This window comes from Centropristis striata, chromosome 5, assembly GCF_030273125.1.
Source record: "Centropristis striata isolate RG_2023a ecotype Rhode Island chromosome 5, C.striata_1.0, whole genome shotgun sequence".
NCBI classification, from domain to species: Eukaryota; Metazoa; Chordata; class Actinopteri; order Perciformes; family Serranidae; genus Centropristis; species Centropristis striata.
Genome location: NC_081521.1, coordinates 42225875 through 42244552, shown reverse-complemented (window position 1 = coordinate 42244552; position 18678 = coordinate 42225875). Strand labels below are relative to the sequence as shown.

Here is an 18678-nt window from a genome sequence, read left to right as displayed (position 1 = left end):
CACACACTCTAGCGTCACCGTATCAGCAGATTTCCTCCTGGAAACGCTCAATAAACCAGAATAAAAAGTGAAGACGAGACGCCACTTTTGCTCTCAATAAGGTGAGGCAAGGCTGTGGCATAAACTAGAGCACGGGCTGGTCTGAAATACAGACTATTGGAACACATGGAGGGAAGGGAACACCAGGTCATGTGACCTGAAACCAGAGGAGAGTTACTATTTCAAAATAAAACAGGAAATAACCAGACCAGAACACAAAATAAAACCCAACCTTGCCATGGTGTGACAAATAAACCAAATACCAGTGTATTTAGTATTTAGTAACATAAATACACTACTAAAAAAAAAATCATTAGTAATACTTGTAAACCTAGTAGAGTGGGGGCCTACTTTTACTTTTGATATTTTAAGTAGCCTACACTTTGGTCTTGGATGCCCCTGTGGTAGATAAAACATGATGTCCCCTCCAGGTGCCCTTCAATGGACAACATGTGATATATATATATATATATATATATATATATATATATATATATATATATATTTTTTTTTTTTTTTTTGTGTGCTGGTGCCCCGCTGCAGACTGCAGGGGCCCTTTTATGATCCCAGCCCCGGCCCTCCAACATGCTGCTCCGCCAGTGTTGCAGTGAAAAGCTCCTCGATCCTCAGAAACTAACCAGTCAGCCTCAAACCACTAATGTTCATGGTGAATTATCTTCTCCACTTTATGGGAAAATCTGATCTTATCTGTCGTCTTTTCGTTCGGTTTGTTTTTCAGGATGAAGTAAAGACGATTTAGTTCCCAGCAGAATACTAACGTTACTCCACAGCACGTTTAGTGTTTATACTGAGCTGTGGGCGTCGTTCACCTGCAGCTCGGCTACATATGTAACATATATGTAACAAATATGTTTCTATGTTTATTATCTTGAGCTCGGTCAGCAGGCTGTAAGCTGCAGGCTGCTTCTCTCCGCCCCACACTGCTGCCGGCTGAGCGGGACGAGGAAGAGGAGGAGGAGGAGGAGCAGGAGGAGGAGGAGCAGGAGGAGCAGGAGGAGAGAGGGAAACACAACAGGAAACCCTGGAAAGAAGAGTTTCTTGGGGAAAGCTGTGTCAAACCAAAGCCATGTTTGTGGATTAGGAGCGTGAGGACGCTGCGGGACTGTCAGACCTGGAGCTGAGGTGTTTCTGCTCCATGCTGCAGCTTTATTTAAATATCTGCTCACACCGAGACCCGGTTTATATTCTGCTGGATTCTATGTTGAGCTGATAATCAGCTCGGAGTTCCCTTCAGACAGCAGGTGAGTGACTATGAAGCCTTACAGACATGATAACATGGGAACAACCTGAATGTACAGGGCGGATATATGTTTATTATAATGTTTTAATAGTGAGTCAGATATAAAGTATGTGACCTCGTCAGACTGCTGGAGCTGCAGGAGAAGACCAACAGAGCAGATCTAGTTTATGAATGCATGTGACCCACAGGCTGCAGGTGTGTCTGACCACTTATTGTCTACTCAACAATAAACAGTCAGTCACCGGTTACCTGCAGGGCAACGTCCAGCCTGTCAGCAGCTTGGCTGTTGCCCTGGTAACAGCTGACTGTTCTATCAGCCAGACTGGAACTTCTTTAGTTTCCTGTTTGTCCAGAGATGATTTTATATCCTGAAACTGAGCAGCTGTATAGAGTACAATGTTTATTACATCTCACAGTTCAAGAGTTCAAGAGTTAAAAAATATCTTTCAATATCTTATTTTACATTCTCACCCTTTAGCCCTTAGACCCTGAGATATATGTTGCACCCATCGTTTCCTAATTGTGGCACAACAGGACAGCTCATGGAGTAACCAAGATAGAAATCACAATAGTGTCACCAAACACATTGTGATCAGAGAACATATCGTTAGCCTCATAGCATATTTGAACGTTTTCGGGAAACAAGAAAAAACACAATTTTTAGTAAGCCCATTGGTATTTTTGATTGATATTGTAACAGTAAGTTCAAATAGAAGTGTGAACAAGTTTGCATAAAAAAATAAACACATCGATTTCATAACAGATAAAAGTGACTTAGGCAGAATATGCGCTGACTAAGGCAATTTTTCTCTTACATATAAATAATGTAGTTTGGTTTGTATGTAAGTCACAGAGATGAATAAGGCAGAAAGTGATTCTGGACTCTAACAAGTGTTCTGATAGGCTGCAGCAGTGGTCGGAGAGTAAAGTTAGGCAGATATCACAGTTCGGCCAAAAAATGACTTTTAATAAAGCAGTTATGCTATGAGGCTAACGATATGATCAGTCATCTCACAGTGTTTCTCAGCTGAGAGAGCTCTATACTGGTTCAGTCTGTGTTTTATTCTGTAGATCAACTCAGTCATGCTAACAGCTCTCTGAGCTAAATGCATCTGGACCAAGTGGCCCAGATTGAAATCCCTGAGTCACCTGAGGGAGATGTTGGATCACTGTGTTATTAACACATTGAGTTGTGAACATGTGTTGTGTTGGTCTGAGTGACTGACTGACCAAACTAATGACTGCTGGCTTTGGCTTCCTTTGGCTCTGATGGGGCAAAAACTCTGATTTCTTACAACAGAATTCATCAGCTTTCAGTCAAACATTATGCAAGAATGTGCCTCCATGTTGTTTGTGTGTTTGGTGTTTAACTGATGCTGTCATCAGTGGGAGTCAGTAGATCTCAGTGGGAGTCAGTAGATCTCAGTGGGAGTCAGTAGATTTCTTGGTTGGACAATCGGAGGCTGTTTCCTCCTCCCAGCTGACAGCAGAGTTCTTCTCTCTCTATTGTTCATTCAGCTCTCTGGCCCACGGTTTCTTCTTCAGAAATGAGCCTTTTTTCCACATAGCTTGCTGAATTATTCATCTATTTTTCTACTAATTCAACTTGGCACAAGAGACTCTTCTTTCCTGGGTCTTTAATCTGATGCTAATAACATGAACTCTGGAGCTAAAAGGCCAGTGAAGTCTGTGCGTGGAAGCCTGAACAGAACCATTGACTTAGTTTTGAGAATGATTAAAGCTATGGCGTCATGTTTGGCGTGTCATCTAGTTGAGTAACAGTCTGGGGAAGACATGCCTGGATCTGCTGTTCAGGAATGTAACATGCTCATGTTGCCTCTGGCAAAATGCAGCAAAATACACCTGTAACGGGCCGTCCACATGGATAAACACCGGTTCCCAACCCTCTGCCCTCCACATTACCTGTGAGTCACAACATGCATATGTGAGTAATCAGACTGGAGGACAGAACATCTTTAACAGTTTTGTGGGGGAGTACATCGCAATATTGGGATTATATTCTACTAGTCTTATCTAATTCACATTTATGTATTTAGTACAACTTGACCAATAACAGTGGGGTCGGGGATTTAAGGGTTCATGTCTGCTGGAGACAGAGAGGAACACAATGTTGGGAGTTCAAATCAGCATTTTAACTGATTTGTAGGGTTTTACATGTTCTTTATCTGAGCAGAAACCCATCAGATCATGTGTCTGTCAAGTTCAGCTTAGTAAATTTCTCTGTGTCTTACATTTATGATTCAGGTCTTAACAGCCAATCCTGCTGTTTAAAATCTATGAAACAGGTTTCATTTGACAACCCAGATTCCCAAAAGCTTGGGACGCTGCTAACTGTTTTCTGACATCTATTTAGTTAAACAGTTAAAAACTGTACAAAGACAATATATTTAATGTTAGAACTGAACTTAACTTAATTGTAGATGTACACTCATTCTGAATTTAACAACATTTGTGCATGGAGCATGTTAACCACTGTGTTACAACAGCTTTTCTTTTCACAACAGCCTGTAAAGTTATTCCCATTCTTTATGACTTCAGTGTCTCAACAGTCTGGGCTCTCTGTTGTCCTCTTTAGCGATTCATAATGCACCACCACCATCAGTGGGAGACAGGTCTGGACTGCATCAGGCCTAGGGATGGGTACCTTTCACATGTGAACCGATACGGTACCGATACCCGGTACCTGGGAATCGGTACCGGTACTCAACGGTACCAATTTTCGGTACTTTTGTGTTTGTTTATGTGGTAATAAATGTTAATTTGTTTAAAAATAAAATCTATTTTTTTCAATTCAACATATTTATTTCTCAAAATATAAACTTTAAAAAATATATCAAAACAATATAACATCCAGGATGAGCAGTGCTTTATTGTTTTATTGTAACATGAAGGTTGCAGTGTTATCAAAGGATGCAGAGGAGCTCTCAGGTTGCTAGTGCACGGAGGAGAAAAAAAAAAAGGTTGCAAGTGCACGTGTGTTTTGTTGTGATGACGTCGTAGCTGTGGGCGCAGCGCCGGTCAGACAGTATTGTGGGCGTGGCATGGTTGGAATAAACAAAGTTGAGTCGGGCTGCTCTGTGCACATATCGAGGATGACGCAGGAGTCTGAGGGATTTAATTTCAGCGAGGCAGTTTGGAGTAAAGTGGCAGATAATATTCCTGAGTTGAAGAGCGGAGTATTAGCGGAGGACCAGAGATGCAGCAGCTAGCTGCTAGCTGCTAATGACTGGTCTACAGAAGAATGGAGAGAGCAAACGGAGTAAGGAAGGTCCAATCCGGAGGCAGACGAAGGCCAAGCCTGGGTAGAGACATTGGAGAGATAGCAGCTGGCGGCTAGCAGGCCTAGAGCCGGCTGTTGGTCTCTGCACCGGGGCGGAAGAGGGCAGCAGCTAGTGGCTAGTGGCCGCGGTGAGCAGACAGGACCAGACGAGGAGGTAAATAACAAGATAAAAAATAGTGCGATCGTCAGCACGCTTGTTAATCAAAGACGTTAAATGAAAACAGGTTGAAATCAATGATCAGTTTAAAGTTAACGCCGTTTAGGTACCGAAACATGGTACTGTTTGATTTTACATGAATCGGTACTCGGTAGTACCGACGGAATTCGGTCGGTACCTATAAAAGTACCGAATCCGGTACCCATCCCTAATCAGGCCAGTCTAGTCCCTGGACTCTGTTCCTCTGAAGCCATGCTGCAGGAGGTGTCTCAGCATTGTCTCACTGAAAGCTGCAGGGACGTCCCTGGAAAAGACGTTGTGTGGACGGCAACATATGTTGCTCCAAAACCTGTAAAAGTCTGTACTTTCAGCATTAATGTTGCCTTCACTGATGTGACAGTTACCCATGATGCCATGGGCACTAACACACCCCCATACCATCACAGATGCTTTTGAACTTGTGCTGGTAATAATCTGGATGGACCTTCTCCTCTTTATCCTGGAGGACCACTTGCAGGTTTCTAAACCAGTTAGACATGTGGACTGGTCAGACTACTTTGTCTCAGATGAGCCCGGCCCAGAGAAGTGGGCGGCGTTCTGGATATTGTTGATGTATGACTTTCTCTTTGCTTGGTAGAGTTTTAACTTACATTTGTAAATGCATTGACAAGTTTTCCTGAAAGGTTAAGTGATTTCAGATGGTGAAATCCCTAAAACGGTTGGATGATTTGTCCACACAGCTTTTCACAAAGTGGTGAACTCTCTTTATTCTGTCTTGTGAAGCCTTTGGAGGATGTCCCTTTCATTCCCATCATGATACTATCACTGGTTACCAGTTAACCCTTTAACTGGGGGATGTTCCAGACACATGTTTTTGGTCTCTCCTGTCCCAACTTCTCTGAAATGTGTTGCTGGTATCAATCTGAATGAGTTTATATTTACAATTATCCATTAAGTTGCTGAAGTATAACATTTAATGATTAAGAGAGTTTTCAACAGAATATATGTCCAAAATGAATTAGCAAATTATCATATTGTGTTTATGTTTTACACAGCTCTCCAACATTTTTGGAATCTGGATTGTAGATCACTTAGGCAGTGACAGTTATGTTTATTGATTACATAACTGTTATAACAAGTGGAGACTGTTAGTTATCTTGAATAATGAATCTGTCTTTAATGAGCTGATCTGTTCATTTACAGGAGCTGAGAGAATGACCTCTCCACATCTGCTCCTCTGTCATCCCGGTGAGTCATTATATTAAAGTTCAACATGATTTAGATTCATGAGTTTGAATTCTTCTTGCTGTGGCTTCAGTTCAGTTCCCACCTTTAGCCTCTGTATCATCTTCTTCCTAGACTTAGAATCATAACAGGACTGTATCTGTTATCTGATTGGTTAATTACCAAAAGATCTGCCACTAAACCAGGCAACCATCACATTACAGCTCAGTGTTAACCCTTGACTGACTGACTCCTCTTCATCCTCTATGGACAATAACAAGGCTGCAGTTATTCTATAACAATATGGATCATTTCATATCTAGATAACAGTAGATATCACAATAGCATGGTTTATGGTAAATCAAGAAATGAATGGTCTAAAAGATCAGGGAGGCAGAAACTGTAATATGAATCACAAACAGCTGATAAATGTATTTTACTGGACAGGCAGCAGACTCAAAGTCACACAATAATTTATACATCTTTTCTGAATATAGTCTTCATAACCTCACTGATTATTATACCACTGGATATATAATATAATATTATTATACCACTGGATATATAATATAATATTATTATACCACTGGATATATAATATAATATTATTATGCCACTGGATATATAATATAATATTATTATACCACTGGATATATAATATAATATTATTATACCACTGGATATATAATATAATATTATTATGCCACTGGATATATAATATAATATTATTATACCACTGGATATATAATATAATATTATTATAACACTGGATATATAATATAATATTATTATACCACTGGATATAATGAGTTTGCTGTAGAGAGTTGTTCTGCTGGTTTAAGAGCTGCTGGTTTCCATCTGGAGTCATTGCAGTGAACAAGGGTCAAACATTCAGACTGACCACAAACACACCAGACAGCCTGTGTTATAACTTGTTATAACTCCTACATAGTGAGACTGGTACAGTCCTGTATTCTAACTATTCTAACCCTCACCCAGGTGTTTCTGTTAAACAGACACAGAGACTTCTCTCCTCTCAAGACTTTACTGAGCAACAGCACAAAACATGGGCGGTGTGTGTGTGTGTGTGTATATATATATATGTATACATTCATGCATACTTATACATATACACACGTATACATACTACGCATACATATACACATATATATCTATTTACTAGAGGCTGAATATATATATATATAATATATATCCTGATATTTTTATCGCAAAGTGAGAGCAAATGTTCAGTCAAAGTCAAATATGACATGTCACAAGTAGTTTTATTAAAACCGTTTATTTAAGTAAAATATAAATACTGTATAACAACAGGAGTACCTTTTTTCAAATCAAAGCTTCATAAAGTGCACATTTAAAAAATATATATCAAATAAAAATAGCCTATGAAATAAAATAGGCCAGTCTTGTTCTGAAACATATATTTATAAGAGAAAATAATAATGAACATTACAAAAGAACAAAATATGACAAACCCTTGTAAGGGCAGCATTTATATATATATATAAAGAAAGAAAACAATTTTAAACTTTATCGATATATGCGATATGGTCTAATTCCAAATCACATTCAAAAATATATGGATATATCTTTTATATCTATATATCTCTTATATCGATATATATGGCCCAGCCCTACTGGTGGCTTCAGTTCTGTTTTCTAAATGTGTGTGTCAGTAGTCAGAGCAGCCTGGTGATTGGAGGATTAGTACTATTAGTACTATTAGGACTTCTCTGGGTAGGAAACGTCTTGTTAGGCCATGACCTCCAGCACCAAGGGAACAGACTCCTCTCAGGCTCAGGGAGGGCCTGGAGCTGCAGCCTGACTCATTAATCCCCTGCTGTCCTGGGGAGAAGGCCTAGTAGCCTACTGACCATCTGCTGGCTGAGAAGCAGCCCATAAGCTGCTGAGACACCTGACACACATCTAGAGTCAGAGAGCCACTGCAGACGGAGAGCTGTAAATATATCAGACTAAAGGTAGTACTCTACTATTCTGCTGTCCTCAACAAGGGAAGGAGCAGCATTTCACCACATAATATCTACAAATCAATTTATTTGTCATATTTCATACATTGATTTATTCTTGTTTCTTTTCTTATTAAAAATAAGCAAAACCTTTTTTCATTGTAGAGCTGCACCATTGATTCACTCAGCCCATAGACTGTATATAAATAATGGACGTAGTCACCGTGACGTCACCCATTGGTTTGTGGACTGCCCGTTGGAAGCCTCGAGTTCAGCGTTACACTCGTCGCCATCTTGTGTCGCCATCATGTTTCCGATACGCAGAGCAGACCATAATTGGACTGTGGCGGAGCGCGAGGGATCTGACGACACTGACTACACGCATCTCTACACCTCAACCTGACTGAGAGAAGCCGCTGCTAATTCACGTTAGCATTAACTGGAGCATTAACTGGGTTGTTAGTTTTGGCTAGCAAAAAAACAAAAACAAAATGTATCTTTCTTACCTCAGAAAACTGAGCAGCGACTCCTTGGAGTGTCTGTTAGTCCAACCAAACACTGAACAAGACATTTTACTGAACAAAACTTTCAAATAAACTGTCATTAAGTGAAAATATAGTGTGAAAGGGTCAGAGTTATGAGACCAAACCGCTAAACGTCCTCTTTTCTATCTATATAACTTTATTGACACGTTGCCGTGGATACGCTCTGCTTCTCTCCTGGTGACGGCTCGCCTTGTCAGTGACCTGTCAATCAAAGCTAGAAACGCCCCAAATCATACGATTCTTTATCTTCTATTTTCTTCTAAATGGGGCCATTATTAGAACTATTGACATCAAATTGTCTTGAAGAAGATTTTTTACTAGCCATTGAGACCATAATGTTGTCCCTGAAAAATGTTTCAGAGGTAATAAATCAAGTGAGAAGTTTTCAAATTTAGCACTGAAATGAATGGGCAGATTTCTTTTGCAGCCAAACTTAGCACCCCCTACTGGAATTTTCGGTGAATTGCAGGCTTTATGCACTTCCTGGTGGCTTCCATGCTCAGGCACGGAGATTGCCGCCTGACTCAGCCCCTCTCTCTCTCTCTCTCTCTCTCTCTCACACACACACACACACACACACACACACACACATGATGGAGCCACTGTGCAACTTTCTGTAGTCTATCAAGTAAAAGAATAAATGTGGCACCGTAAGTGAAATATAGATAAAAACACATTCAATACTGAACTTTTTCTGAACAATTTAAAGCGCCAAAGTCACACAATAACACGTACAAACAGATGGAGGCTGCACTAGACCAGCAAATGATGAAAAGGATCCTCATTTCATTTTTATTTTGACCAAAATGTACTTTTTAATGGAGGACAACGCATTTAAAAAAATGAACATATCTGTAGCGCAATTTCTTGCGATTTAATCTGCTAATCAAGAGTATTGTTTTTACAACCTTTTCTTTGACTAATGTTCAATTTAAGCATCTTAAATCTTCTGCTTCTTTAAAAGAACATTCAGATGTTTTGGGAAGCCTGAACCCCACACTGAAAACGTAAAAAAAAAGTGCCACAAACGGATTGCTCCATGGTGAATGTGGCCCCTGGAGGCTCCTGGAGGCCTCTGGGGGTCTGGAGGCTCCTGGAGGCTCCTGGGGGCCCCTGGGGGTCTGCTCTGCCCAGCTGGTGAATCAGCCTCGGTGCTGGTTTTGTATGTGAAGTTATGGTGTAAACGAGGAGTGCTGGGTGAAGGGTTAGTGCTTGAAGCCATATGTTCAGAGTGTAATCTCTCCTTCCTAACGCTCTCTCTGGTTGTGGGACAACAACAACTAATCCTGTTTTCAGTCTCTGCATGTTTTCCCATGCTGCTCAGTAACAACCTGTCCAACATGGTGCATCACCTTACAGTGAGTGAGACGGTAGTCTGGCCTGTAGGTGAAGAGGTTAAGATCTGTAAACGCTGTCTAGTCAAAGCTCCCATTTGTTGGCTTCCAGCCTAAATTTGGTGCCTCTCACACATTCTAATACCACTACTCCATCTTGAGGAACAGGTATAAGGAACAGGTATAAGGAATAGGTATAAGGAACAGGTATAAGGAACAGGTATAAGGAATAGGTTTAAGGAATAGGTATAAGGAACAGGTATAAGGAATAGGTATAAGGAACAGGTATAAGGAACAGGTTTAAGGAATAGGTATAAGGAATAGGTATAAGGAATAGGTATAAGGAACAGGTATAAGGAATAGGTATAAGGAACAGGTATAAGGAACAGGTATAAGGAATAGGTATAAGGAACAGCTATAAGGAATAGGTATAAGGAACAGGTATAAGGAATAGGTATAAGGAACAGGTATAAGGAATAGGTATAAGGAACAGGTATAAGGAATAGGTATAAGGAATAGGTATAAGGAATAGGTATAAGGAACAGCTATAAGGAATAGGTATAAGGAACAGGTATAAGGAATAGGTATAAGGAACAGGTATAAGGAACAGGTATAAGGAACAGGTATAAGGAATAGGTATCAGGAATAGGTATAAGGAATAGGTATAAGGAACAGGTATAAGGAATAGGTATAAGGAACAGGTATAAGGAACAGGTATAAGGAATAGGTATAAGGAACAGGTATAAGGAACAGGTTTAAGGAATAGGTATAAGGAATAGGTATAAGGAACAGGTATAAGGAATAGGTATAAGGAACAGGTATAAGGAACAGGTATAATGAACAGGTATAATGAACAGGTATAAGGAACAGGTATAAGGAATAGGTATAAGGAACAGCTATAAGGAATAGGTATAAGGAACAGGTATAAGGAACAGGTATAAGGGATAGGTATAAGGAATAGGTATAAGGAACAGCTATAAGGAATAGGTATAAGGAACAGGTATAAGGAATAGGTATAAGGAACAGGTATAAGGAACAGGTATAAGGAACAGGTATAAGGAATAGGTATAAGGAATAGGTATAAGGAACAGGTATAAGGAACAGGTATAAGGAATAGGTATAAGGAACAGGTATAAGGAACAGGTATAAGGAATAGGTATCAGGAATAGGTATCAGGAATAGGTAAAGGAGGTTTTACAGGAAGATGACATCCAGATTAGTCACACTTCCAAAGCCTTGATTGCTACAGAAACTTCCTCTCACACTCTTTTTCTCATTCTAATGAGACGTTGATACCCTATCATACTCATTGTTTTACCTGAACACCATGTGGCTCACAGCAGACAAGTCTTGGATTTACATCCTGACAAATGAAAATGACATGTTTTCTAGTTGAAAACAAGTTTTGTATTTATGACTGAACCACTTGCTTCTCTCCTCAGTGTCGATATCTAATGGGGGGTCACACATAGAGGAAGATGAGGATGAAGATGAGCAGGGGGAGAAGTTTGAGTTTGATGACATGGATGACATCAGACCTCCAGAGATGAGTTCTGACTGGACCACAGACAGTCAGCAGACAGCAGGAGAGGCTCTGGTTGGGACCACCAGTCCAGGACAGAAGGACCAGAACTCTCTGCTGGACCACCACTGCTCAGGTATGGATAATATCCAGATACTGTAGGGAGACATTAATGTAGCAGAAACTTGAGGAACGATATCTCTGTGTGCGTGCATCATCAGATTTTTAAATGTTTAAAGAATCTCTAAATGTGTACTGAGAATTGTGAATGTTCACAAATCTGCAAACGTGTATTCAGAATGTTTCTGTGTGTAGACAAATCTTAAAATTGTACATAAATCTGTAAATGTGTACATTGATATTATATTAATGGCCAAATATATTCCTGCTCATAGAGCTGGAAATACACACAAATAATCAGTTACAACTCAGACAGGCCTCTGAATTGTCTTTTAACATTTGATTTGTTCATATTTACAGATATTTCTCCACATTTACAACATTTCAATACAAATGTACTAATCTGATTACACACACATGGATTGTGAATACACATTTGCAGATTCCTGAAAACATTCAACATTTGTAAATATGATTAAGCAAACAGGGCTTGAAATACAATCATACAACTCACCACACACATTTTCCAAATAATTCTGCATCTAATTGTTTTTATGCCTGTATATGGAATTGTAATGTTCTTTCTGTTGCCAGATGTGGAGGTCAGAGAGTCACCAGAGGGGTGAGTGATGCTGAATAAATTACAACATGTCAGTGACTAAACCCTAGACCTAACATAACAAACTCATTATATCTGAAATTCCATTACAAATCTGTTTTGTTCGTTATTTTGTTCAGATATAATTTTATTACTGTCCAGTGTAGGTACAAAGGGAAGCTGATCAACCTCAGTTACAAATAAGGTCGGATGATGCGTAAAATGCAAATAAATACAGAATGCATCAAATTCAGTCTGCAGAGTGTATACTTACAAAAGCAAAAAAAAATAGTTTCATTAAATATATTAACATTAAATATATCGTCTATGTACAGTTCTCAAATTAATATATATTTCACCAAAGTTTAGCAAATTATCACATTATTTTCTTCTTTACGTTTAAGACAATGACCCAACTTTTTTGGATTCAGGGCCGACTATAAGTTCTTATAAATAGATTTAACATTTGTGACACTAGTGCAGTGCCCATAGGAAGTATGTATTAGTACGTTACATGCAGACCACGACAACGTCTGTAACTCCATAAAACACTTACTTTACATAAGGTACCACACCATCCAGCACATACACATTGAACATTGATATTCACTGGAAACTATTTGAATATTATTAGACAATCAAACCTTGTAGCGCACTTTAAAACTCCTAAAGATAGGTAGGCTAAATAGACTTCAGATGAGATGAGTCAGGGTGGAAATCCAGAGTGAACTGGAGCCTGAAGCTTAATTTGACTGAACACGGGAAACCTCACCCGGCCGGACACGGAAAGGATTGACAGATTGATTGATTGATAGCTCCTTCTCCATTCTGTGGGTGATGGTGCATGGCCGTTCTTAGTTGGTGGAGCGGAGCTCCCCTAAAAGGAGTCCGACGGGAAACAGTACCGCAACACGTCCTACTTAAATATGTCTTTTGGTAAAAATAAAATGTTATCTGACCTTCTATGACTTGATTAAAACGCTTGTTGCAGATGCTCCACCTCCTCTGACCTGGCAGCGACTGCTCAGTCGGAGAGTTTCTGGAAAGCGAGCTGTATTTATGAAGGTAAGATCCATCTGACAAGTCTCATCTGGCCCTTCATCCAGCTCAGAGCCAGGTTTCTGTCTGAGTCCGTATGATCACCAAAGTGAGGATGTGTTTGTGTTTGATTGCATTTGGACAGCACAGACATCTCATCCAACCAAGGACTGGCTCAATGTGGTCTCAGAGCTCACACTGCGGTTACACAGAGGTACAACCTGCCTGTAGCGGTAGCTTGGTGGAAGCTAGCTGTTAGCACATGTAAGAGGCTGTGATTCCCTTCAATGTAATCTTTGTTACTATGGATTCACTCAGTAGATTGTACCTATGCAGTAGTACTTAGTACTTAGTAGTGAGCTTGTATTTGTGCAGAAGTGATGTTTAATTGTATAATGCCAGTCTTGACAGGTCTGTCATGATTAATATGAAACCTGTTCTTCAAAGGCCTCCTGTGTCATGAATTTAAATGAGTAATCATCCCTGAAGGCTGTAAATCTTTCATTCCAGAATAAATCTTTTAAAATCTTTAAAGAAATCACATGCAGGTGAAATGAAAACTCTTTGTTGTCATGCAGGCAGTCTGAGGTTCTGTCTGACAAACACTAGAACCCAAGTTCTAAAGTCTATCACCAAAGCAACCACACCAAAATTATTATAATTATTCCTAATTACACCATCATTTTGAGATTTTCTACATTCTATGAAAGTACTAAAATATGTTGTATCATACTGTGTGTTAATTCATCATGACATAATGACTTTTTATCACCTCAGCAACCCCTGTGATAGGTCATTGGTCTTTGCTTGAGCAGCATTTAAGAATAAATAAACGGCAATATGGTAGAGCGGTTGAACTGCTGAGAGCGTGGAATATGAAACAGATAGATGTGTTAAGTTTGCTTTAACAACATAAATAGTCAATGAAGATAGCCAGGAGCAGATCAGACAAGATGGAGACGTTTCATGACATTTACTTTTAAACAGGAGGAATTACAAAGCTCTATTGGTCTCCTCTTTACATTAATGCCTGTTTTATCATGATAACAAGTAAAAACCACATTGTTTTTCTCATGCTTTATTTCCACCTACTGTATTTCAGTATTTCTGTATACAGGGGTTAATATACAGTTGAAAATATATAATATTGGTACCACCAGAAAACTGAGACTTGTGCTGTGCATATCCATCTACTGATGCTGCTGGACACATCTTCAGTGATGTTCCTGGGATCATTGGATGTTTCAGGTCTTTCAGCATCATACAGCCTCATCCAGGCGACCCAGCTGAGGCTGGTCAGACCCAAACTAGCTGCTCTGCCCCCATGGATCTCCTCTCTTGAGCCAAAGCCATCTTGAGTCTCTCTCTGCCGCTTCGGTGGTATTGCAGATGGCTTTTCTCACTCCATCAATGTCTAACTGACTGAAGGCTCTGAACAGGGATTGGGCTGCAGAGTCCCTGCATCAGACCTCTTTTGGGAGACACCTTGCTCTCACTGACCAGTCCCTCATAGCTGCCGATCTTCCTTTCAAAGGCCTCTTCCAGACGGTCTTCCCAAGGGACTGTTCGCTCTAACAGAAGCACTTGTTTGGTGGACTCAGACAAGAGAACAACATCTGGTCTTAAGGTGGTGGTCACGATGTGGTTTGGGAACTCCAGGTCCACCAACAGCTGCCAGTCCCTTGCAGAGGCCAGGATGGCTGCGGATGTTTTTGCAGCTGGTCTTGGTTGCTCTCCAGCTCTGATGAAGGTGATGGTTTGCTTGGCCCACTCGACTCCTGACGCACCATCGCATCCTGGCACCCTGTTGCCTCATTCCCACTGTCCTGCTGGTTCTCTCCTCCTGGACTGCTGCTCTCACCTCCTCCACCTTTCCTTCCCTTTGGTGGTGTCAATTTGGGGAGTTGGAGAGGAACCCAGTCCGGCCCTGACTCTTGTCACCACTCCCACCAGCCTGTTTTGATGTCATCTTGCCTCTGCTTGTCGAACCGCCCTCAGCCTTCCACTTCCGACCAGTCCTCACCCCAATCCCAGCCTTGCTACCATTGGATTGCTTGAGTGTCTGTATTGCAACACTTCCCTGGCTCATATTACCTTGAACTCCTCTTCCAAGGACTTGAGTGGCAGTTGCAGTTTGTTGCGGTGCCCGTAGAGTTTGACGCTGCTTAGACTTTTTGAAGCCCCAGCCATGTTCTGAAGTGGCTGCTGACCTTCCTCTCTAAGGTTTCCACAGTCGAGATTGGCACTTCATAGACGAGGAGTGGCCACAGAATCCTAGGAAGAATGCCATGCTGGTATAGCCAAGCTTTGAACTTCCTGGCAATCCAGACGGGTCCACTGACTTCAGCCATCCGTCCAGCTCAGTGCAGGTTGACTGGATGGATGCTGCGTCCCTCAGGGTGCTGTCAAACACCTGCCTAGGCAAGCTATAGTATGACTTTGGATTCACGTGTGATGATGTTATGGCGTTTCATTGCAGTGAGAGAATTTCTAGAAGCTCGAGCTCACAGATGAGCAGCTGACCTCTAGGATAAACACAGAGACTCATGAAACCTTGCAGCCATTAGCTAGAGACTAGAGCATTCAGAGGATGTGCAGTCTGTAGGGTTTCTCAGCAGTTTCAGAACATTAGTGTTTGTCGTCCAATCGCCTAAAATACAGAAATCTCCAAAATGTCTAAAGTTTTAGAACCTAATCACAGCTTTGAATCTTCTACGTTGTTCCAAAGGTTTTGGTGTATTGACGTTATATTCTGAAGGGTTTTTCTGACCATTTTCATCCATTAAAAGAATGTCCTCATTCAACACCAAATGTGTTGAACAAATGTTATTAACCCAATAATGTATAATTTATTAGAAATATTATCAATACTCTTATGATATCTGTTATTGTAGTTAAGTTATGAGACATAATTGAGCGTAGAAATGGACTCTAGAAAGCCATACCATAATAACTAAACCCTCATACACCTTTATTGAGACCTTTATTGAGACCTTTATTGAGACCTTTATTGAGACGTTTATTCATTCGTCAAAAAGCCATTTTTATTAGAGATTAATGACTAGAACAAGGTTACATGCTAGTGTAGTGGTTAGCATTGAGGGTCCTGGGTTTGAATATTGCTTGCGGTTCTTTTGTGCGTAGTTTGCATGTTCTCCTTGTGTCAGCGTGGGTTCTCTCAGGTCCTCCCACAGTCCAAAGACATGCAGCTTACGTTTGATTGGTGACTCTGATTCCAAATCCTGTATAAAGAGCGACCGATCACTATAATAATAATAATACATTTTATTTGTAATGCACTTTACATTAAAGGAAATCTCAAAGTGCTACAGGTTAAAAGCATAACAGTCTAAATATAAAAAGGATAAAACAGCTAAAAACATACATACACAATCTAAGAACCATCTGGATGGGAGGAACCAAAGGTTTTGCTGAAAAGGAAAGTTTTTAAAAGTGTCTATGGACTGTGGAGCCCTCAGGGTGTCAGGCGTTCTACAGAAAGCCTGTCTGTCTCCACGGAGTCTGGTTCTGGGTGGGTGGAGGGTTACGGTTAGGGTTATATTTGACATTATCTCTGGTTTTACTTGGCCCAAATATCATCAAAGAAGAATCTGGTATGGAGTTTCAAGCCAGAACTTTAGATGGAAGCTGATGGAGAGGCTCCATGTTGCTTCATTTTTATGTTTTCACGTCATGAAGAAGTGATGTTCAGGTGCTTTCATGGACTCCAGAGGGTTAACACTGCTACTAAAACCCAGGGTCTCCTTGTTCTGTAGGAAAGCCTTGTTTAACGGCAGAAGGGGGTCAGGACGAGTCCAGCTCCACAGTCAACGGCTGCAGCCCCCACCAGGACCCTGCTGAGGTGGAGGGGTCCCCGTCAGTCAGTCCACAGGCTGAACAGGACCCCGCTGAGACAGACGGACCACCCAGCTGGAGTCCAGGCAGCGTGCTCAGAGACCCAGAGGTCCTCTATGATGACGTTCCTGCTGAGAACCTGCAGCATCCAGTGGAAGGTGACTTTAAAGAGTGATGAGTTAGCAGTTTCTCCACCACCACGTCAGTTTTAATAGACTGACTGAAACAATAGGAGCTTAAGAGACACAATTATAAACTGGATTATATGAAACTAACAGTGTGTTTCATGTCTCTTCTGTTGGCTTCTGTGTTTAGATGTTGATGATATCTATGAGGACATCCAGAGACCTGACCACCGCGGCTCCAACGGCTGGAGCTCCAGTGAGTTCGAGAGTTATGATGAGCTGTCTGACGGAGAGACGGTTCCTCCACCCAGCAACAGCAAGGTAACACACTGAAAGATGTTCCTCTGCTGCTAGTGCAGAGCCTGTAGGAAGTCTGGATTCTATAGTGGCAGATTAAGTAGATTTTTTAATTATGGCCAAATGAGGTTGAGTGTGAAAGTGGATGTACACTGAGGTGTAATACTCTCTAATAGTGTTAATATACAAAGTGTATATTGGGTAATACATGGATGTACATTGAGATATAAAGAGTCACAGAAATAGTTATTTTAAGAAAAAGAAACTAAATCATTCAACATGGTTAGACAGATATACAGACACAGATATAGGAGGGAATAAGTTTACATGCAGCACTAACAGATGATGTGAATTACAAATAATAATTTGCACATTACATGCAGACCACTACAACGTCTGCAACTCCATAAAACACTTACTTTTCATAAGGTACCACACCATCCAGCACATACACATTGAACATTGATTTTTGCTGGAAACTATTTGAACATTATTAGAAAATGGAACCTTGTAGCCACTTTAAAACTCCTAAAGATAGGTAGGCTAAATAGACTTCAGGTGAGATGAGTCAGGGTGGTCCCAAAACAGACGCTTCTTGCTTTTATAGATAGATGTGAGTAACAAAAATAATTTGTTTGGAAATAATTCCTGGTAACACTTCTTTGGTGAAATCCCTAATCCACAAAAATGCATGTAGTAAAGCTGCCTTTCACTCTTTTTTCTTTTTAGTAAAGCTGAAATTGGGTGTAATTGTTGACTGAAAGGTACCATTGACATCATACGTATGGATCATGTGAAAACATCAACCATGTGTTGTAAAACTGAAGCCTGCTTTGAAACACTTTACTGGAGAGGTTGTGTCATATAAATGACTTTTCTTTTCTATATAATTTATTTTATTTACCCAGCTCACCATGTGTCCTTTAAATCTGTATTGTTCCTGACTTGTGCAACTATAGTAATAATCTGTATTCAGCCTGAATGGGGTTGATTTTAATCAGCATTAATTCATGTTTTGGCCACTAGGGGGCAGAAGAACAAGCTGTCAACTCAACATCAACATCTACTGATCTTATTGTGTTAACATGGCTAAGGCTGTTATGCATCCAGTAGATAAATATATATATATATATATATATATATATATGTACAATACCACTTTTCAGTTTTTGATCTCCACCTCCTCCCCCTGAGGAAAACATCGGTGTCTCTAGCTCCAGCTGCTCTGTGTGCTGTTGATATAATCCAAAACGTAGAAACTGTCTGCCACAAAACCA

The 18678-nt window shown here is 40.5% G+C and overlaps 1 protein-coding gene across 1 annotated transcript in view; it reads left to right on the top strand.

Moving 5' to 3' along the window:
* Positions 1-1151: 1151 nt before the first annotated feature.
* Positions 1152-18678, top strand: part of LOC131971585 (rho guanine nucleotide exchange factor 10-like protein) — a 59903-nt gene continuing 42376 nt past the window's right edge. The window contains exons 1-7 of the mRNA XM_059333094.1: positions 1152-1301; positions 5962-6006; positions 11289-11504; positions 12083-12110; positions 13078-13151; positions 16901-17137; positions 17295-17425. Of these exons, the coding sequence (XP_059189077.1) occupies positions 5973-6006; positions 11289-11504; positions 12083-12110; positions 13078-13151; positions 16901-17137; positions 17295-17425 (720 nt within the window). The 5' untranslated portion in view covers positions 1152-1301; positions 5962-5972. The remainder of the gene's footprint in view (positions 1302-5961; positions 6007-11288; positions 11505-12082; positions 12111-13077; positions 13152-16900; positions 17138-17294; positions 17426-18678) is intronic.